The sequence below is a fragment of the Benincasa hispida genome, chromosome 9 (assembly GCF_009727055.1).
Source record: "Benincasa hispida cultivar B227 chromosome 9, ASM972705v1, whole genome shotgun sequence".
Taxonomy (NCBI): Eukaryota; Viridiplantae; Streptophyta; class Magnoliopsida; order Cucurbitales; family Cucurbitaceae; genus Benincasa; species Benincasa hispida.
This window is the reverse complement of record NC_052357.1, coordinates 59344147-59350146: the sequence shown is the minus strand read 5'-3', so window position 1 is coordinate 59350146 and position 6000 is coordinate 59344147. Positions and strand designations below refer to the sequence as shown.

Here is a 6000-nt window from a genome sequence, read left to right as displayed (position 1 = left end):
AAAGATATTTCTCTCAGGTGACCAAGTTATTTCTCTCAAGTTTTGCCAACTAATTATGTAACCTATTATGTAAAGATCATTGTTGATCATCATTTAGGTCTCATTTGATAATTATTTGGTTTTTATTTTTGTTTTTGAAAATTAAGTCTATTTCATCTGCATTTATTATAATGATTTACATATTTCTTAAGTACTAATGGTTGAATTCTTAGCCAAATTCAAAAAACAAAAACAATTTTTTGAAAGCTACTGTTTTTAGTTCTCAAAATTTGGCTTGATTTTTTAAACTATTGGTGAAAAGTAGATAATAAATGAAGAATTTTAGAGGTGGAACTAGTATCCATAGATTTAATTAAAAAGAAAAAAAAGTTACCAAACGGATCTTTAGTTTTTTGTTTTTGTTTTTGAAAATTAAGCCTAAAAACATCACCTCCAAGTTTATTTATTTGTTATCTATTTTTTACTAATGATTTAAAAAATCAAGTCAAAATTTGAAAACTAAAAAAAAATAACTTTTGAAAACTTGTTTTTGTTTTTAGAATTTGATTAAGAATTCAACCATTATACTTTTAAAAAATATAAATGATCGTAAGAAAATAAGAGAAAATAGGTTTAATTTTTAAAAACAAAAATAAAAAGTGATATAGTTATCAAATGAACCTTAGTGACAAGATTGGTATAATTAAAATGTGAAGACATATCAAGACAAACTGACATTTTTTAACATATTGAGATTAAATGGAAACTCTTTATTAGAGACGAGAGACTAAAATCGTAAATCTAATGACTACATTAAAAGTTATATATTAGGGTCGTCTTAAAAAAAAACATAATAAATGAATGGTTTTATATCAATATGAAGTATGATTCAAATCCCCTCTCATTAAAAAGAATTGATGCCAAAATTCGAATACAAAAGGATGTATTTGGTCATTACGTGACAATAACATTAAATTTGTAATTCGAGAAAAACGTGACTTGCAAAATAAGGAGAACATAGATACAATGTGGTATTTTCTACAATACTTCCAATGAAGTCAATAATTTAGCAAAAATTTTAGAGATAAGAATGAATTTACTTTTTCTAAAGTCATGATGATGTACTTTTAGAAAAAAACTGACTTAAGACATTTAGACCAGGGATTTTAAGTTATATTAGGTTAATTCTCGAGCAAAATGAGTTAGGATATGCATTTAACATGCCCTTTATCAAATAAGGAGGCTCGACCTTAGCCTTGGACGAGGCAGAGGAGGTCAATTTGGCCTTTTGACCCAAACTCTCATTATCCTAAGGCCCAAATGGGTCAAAGCATGCCTCATTCATCAGTTTGGATCTTGACTCAGACTCCCCTCTTCCAATGCTTAATTGGGTCCTAAGGTGTTGTATTTTTGGCTCGAATTTATCCATTTTCTTGGTCGAATAGTTTGCAAACTCCAAAAGTTGATTATGCCCTCTAGTCCAAATCCACCTATAACATATTTGTCAATTAATAAGCCCACATTTCTATGTAGTAACTATTTGGTTTTTTAAAATTAAGCCTATTTTCTCTAAATTTCTTACAATAATTCACATTTTTCTCAAGTAAAATAGTCGAATTCTAAAAATAAAAACTTTTTTTTTTTTTGTTATCAAAGCTTGACTTGGTTTTTTTTTTTATTTTAAATATAGGTAAAAAGTAGATAACAAACAAAAATTTAGGGGTGAAATGAGTATTTACATGCTTAATTTTCAAAAATTAAAAATTAAAAATCAAATAATTATCAGTCGAGACCTAAATTAATTATTTTATCTTTAGTCTCATGCTAAAAACATGATTAGACAACCAATTGGCAATTTATAAGCTTTAGAATGGAGCATGTAGTAATGATTACATACGTGTAGCAACTAAGAGATCTACATTCAGAATTCTCACTCTTAGCAAAAAAAAAAAAATTTGTAAACTAATTTTGATTTTTAATTTATCCAATTAGTTGCTAAATCATCTCAACTTATCTAAATCCATTAAATGAATGCCATGTTATAATTTCATCAAACTATATATAATAAAGAAATCTATTTAAAAGTAGAAATCAAAATCAAAATGCATGTAGTTTAAATGACATAATGTCTATACTCTCAACTCCGAAATTAGGTTTCATTCGTTCACCCACCTATTTAATTTAATTTCTTAAAAAAAAAATAGAAATCAAATCCATAAAATACGGAAGGAAGAAATTTGCAATGCAGTCAACTTGAGGCTAGAAAATTGGATAAATACGGCTTTTTCTTTTCCTTTTTTTTTTTTTCTTTTTTTCCTGAATAACATATAATACCTATCTTGTTGCCAGTGTTCACTCATGCATTCCATATTAGCTAAGCTACCGGGAAAAAAGTATATATGTAATTCAACTTTAAATAATCTTAAAATTATACAGAAACAATAAAATAAAAATGACTCATTTAATAACCATTTAATTCTTTTCGCTTATTTTTGTAAAATGAAGCTTATAACCCATACTTACATTTATTAATTCTTTATTTTATTGTTTATATTTTTAGAGGTATTTTCAAATTTCAAGCCAATTTTCGAATACTTAAAAAATTATTTAAAAAAATTATTTGGCTAAGAACCTATTTATTTATTTAGAAATAAGAGAAACTATTTTAAATAGTAAAACTATTGAATATTTACAGGATATAACAAAATTTTAGAACTATCAATGATAGACGTCGATAGACATCTATCAGTGTCTATCAGCATCTATCATTAATAGTTCTAAAATTTTTCTATATTTTATAAATATTTTGATTCATTTTTCTATATTTAAAAACAATCCTAGAAATAAATAGAGCATAATTCAAAAAAACAAAAAACCAAATATCAAATTTTATTTGGTAATAATTTTTTTTTTTTGTTTTTATTTTTGAAAATGAAATCTATAGGCACTACTTTTACCTCCAAATTTCTTTATTTGTTATCTATGTTTTACAAATGAATTAAAAAATTAAACCAGTTTTTGAAAATTAAAAAAATGATTTTTAAAAAGTTGTTTTTATATTTTGAATTTAACTAAAAATCCAATCACTATAATTAAGAAAGAAGAAAGAAGAAGAAAGAAGTAAATCATTATAAAAAATAGGAAGAAATATATTTAAATTTCAAAAATGAAAACAAAAAACGAAATGTCTTACAAAATGGTACTCAAGCAACTACCTATTTATAAACAAATAAACTCGCTGGTCAATATTGAATTTCAGAACATAATTCCAAGGTCTTAAAAAAGGCACAAATCATTTGGTTAAATCATTTATTTTTTTAAAATAAAATAAAATAAAATAAATCAGCATGGGCCCAGGCCCACTAAGCATGAAGCTAGAAAGGTCCGTCGACCTCCCTGTGGTCTATAAATACTCCATTCGTCCCTCCATTTCAAACCTCACTCCAAATCCCTCTGTTTCTCTCTTACCCAACTAAATACAAACTCAAATTCTCCAACATTTCCTCTCTCTTCTAAATTCTTCCATTTTCTCATCTCTTCTTTAACTTTACATTATATCCATTAAATGGCTACACAAATTTCATTTCTATTATATCTTCTCCCAATCCTAATTTCAGTTTCAGGTAATCCCCTTCTCTGTTTCATTACATTTTTCAGTTTCTTTTTAATTAATAGTATTCATTCAATTTTATTTGCATCTATGAAATTACAGGAGTATTTTCCACCACTTTCAGCATAGTAAACCAATGTGATTACACAGTTTGGCCAGGAATTCTCTCAAACGCCGGAGTTCCACCACTTCCCATCACCGGCTTCGTCCTCGCCGCCGGCGAGTCCAAAACAATCTCTGCTCCAGCATCTTGGGGTGGCCGATTCTGGGGCCGAACCCACTGTTCACAAGACTCCACCGGAAAATTCTCTTGCCTCACTGGAGATTGCGGCTCCGACAAGGTCGAATGCAGCGGAAACGGCGCGAAGCCACCGGCAACTCTGGCGGAGTTCACCCTCGACGGCTCCAATGGGTTGGATTTCTTCGACGTGAGTTTGGTCGACGGTTATAATATCCCTATGCTAGTGGTCCCACAAGGCGGCACCGGTGAGAAATGCGTGAGCACGGGATGCGTTGTGGATTTGAACGGCGCGTGTCCTCCAGAGCTCAAGGTTATGAGTGTTGACGGCGGAGATAACGTCGCGTGTAAAAGCGCGTGTGAAGCGTTTAACCAGCCGCAGTTTTGTTGTAGTGGCGAGTACGCGACTCCCGATACTTGCAAACCTTCTCAATACTCGCAAGTGTTTAAAAACGCGTGCCCACGCGCTTATAGCTACGCTTACGATGATAAAACCAGCACGTTTACATGTGCCGACGCTGATTATATTATTACATTCTGCCCATCACCCAACACTAGGTAAATTTACATAATTCTCCCCTTTGACTTTCATAAGAATAGAGGGTATTTTCGTACATTACATGCTCTGACAAATTCCATTAAATCTGAACGTTAACGGGAAGCATTCATGATTTCTTGACATAGGGAATCTTGTTCATCAATGATTGTGCCACGTACGATTTAAAAGGGTAGTTTGGTCATTTTATTGCTCTTTAGCCGACATGTTTCACGGTGGAGATCGTGGGGCGGCGACACCGTTGAAGTCGGCGATTGAGTTTAATTAATCATCTCGAGAGAATAGAATTTTCACGTGGGTTTTTATTTTTTTTTTAAGATTCAACGGGCGCTTAAATCGCGCAACACGAGGTGTTATAATTCGGCACGAATTTTTAGCCTTTTATGATTACGCAACGGTCAAAAACACTGCATGACGGTCCACTAAATATATGACACGTTGTCACTTGATTATGCTGCGTCAGTAAAACTGAGTTTATTGTTTGGTTTGTTTTTGTGGGTGCAGTCAGAAATCAACGGACAATCACAACACAAACACGCCGGCGATCAACGGCGGCAACGGGGGCAACGGTACAATGGTTTACGAAGGGGCCGAGTATGATTTAAGCGGCGCGTCGAGAACCACGCTCCGCCGTATTCTTGGAGTGGTCGTTGCCACGGTGGCAATTCTTCAAATTCGGCAACTCTTTTGACCGACTGTAGTGGTGGAGGGATTTTCGGCCCATTGTTGCCTGGGAGTATCGTGTCACATGTGGAGCCCACAGCTTTGAGTTTTGATTCGTTGAATTGCATGATGGGCCAAGTGGGTGGGCCGGGCCCCATATTAAAGGCCCAGGTGATGTGGATGTGAGTCATGATTGAAAAGGCTCAACCGCACACGTTAATAGGGGAAGCCAACCAATCCACCCACCTTCTAGGCGAAAGCTGACAGAGAAGACAGAATTTTTATATATTTAGGGAATTCTTTTTCAGATTATGTTACAATTCTTTATAATTAGTTAAAGAAGAAACAAAATAATGATATTGGGATTCATTTGTTGGTATTGGGGGACAGAATTCAATATTGTTAAATTAAGTTTACTCTTAATTATGGTTTATGTCACATTCTATTAGTGCTGTAAAAATACATAAAACCGAAATTGATGATTTCAGTCGTCGTATCACAGCTAATGATTTGGATAATATATATTATAAAGTATGGGATGTGGATGGTAGAGTTTGATATTATTTTAATCTCAAGTTGTTTATTAATTATATATGGTTGGTTAAGTGGTAGTTTCTTCACTTAGTTGTCCCTTTTGAAAACAAACAAAATCAAATTAATTATTCATGCATACATAGAAGTAAGGTCTTAATTCAAATAGAAATAAAGTAGCATTGTTTTAATATGGATTTCAGACGGATACAAAAGTTAGTAAATCGGCCAACTTGCCGGGGGAAAATGGAGGAGACGTATGAAGCCCAATTGCATGAGCAGGCAAGCAAGTGGTTATAGAAAGTAGGTTGAGGCCCAAATGTTTGAAATGCAGCGTTTAAAGAAAATGCTAAAGGTAACATAGTTTAGAAGATAAAAGTATGGTCCTCTTGCTTAGGTAGCTTAATTAAAGAAAGAAAGGAA

At 32.4% G+C, this 6000-nt stretch overlaps 1 protein-coding gene across 1 annotated transcript; it reads left to right on the top strand.

Annotated features, from left to right (window-relative positions):
• Window positions 1–3403: 3403 nt before the first annotated feature.
• LOC120087122 (thaumatin-like protein 1b) lies at window positions 3404–5566 on the top strand. Its single transcript, XM_039044012.1, has 3 exons — window positions 3404–3602; window positions 3692–4385; window positions 4888–5566. The coding sequence occupies exons 1-3, from the start codon at window positions 3545–3547 to the stop codon at window positions 5072–5074; spliced, it is 939 nt and encodes a 312-aa protein (XP_038899940.1). The 5' UTR covers window positions 3404–3544; the 3' UTR covers window positions 5075–5566.
• Window positions 5567–6000: the final 434 nt, after the last annotated feature.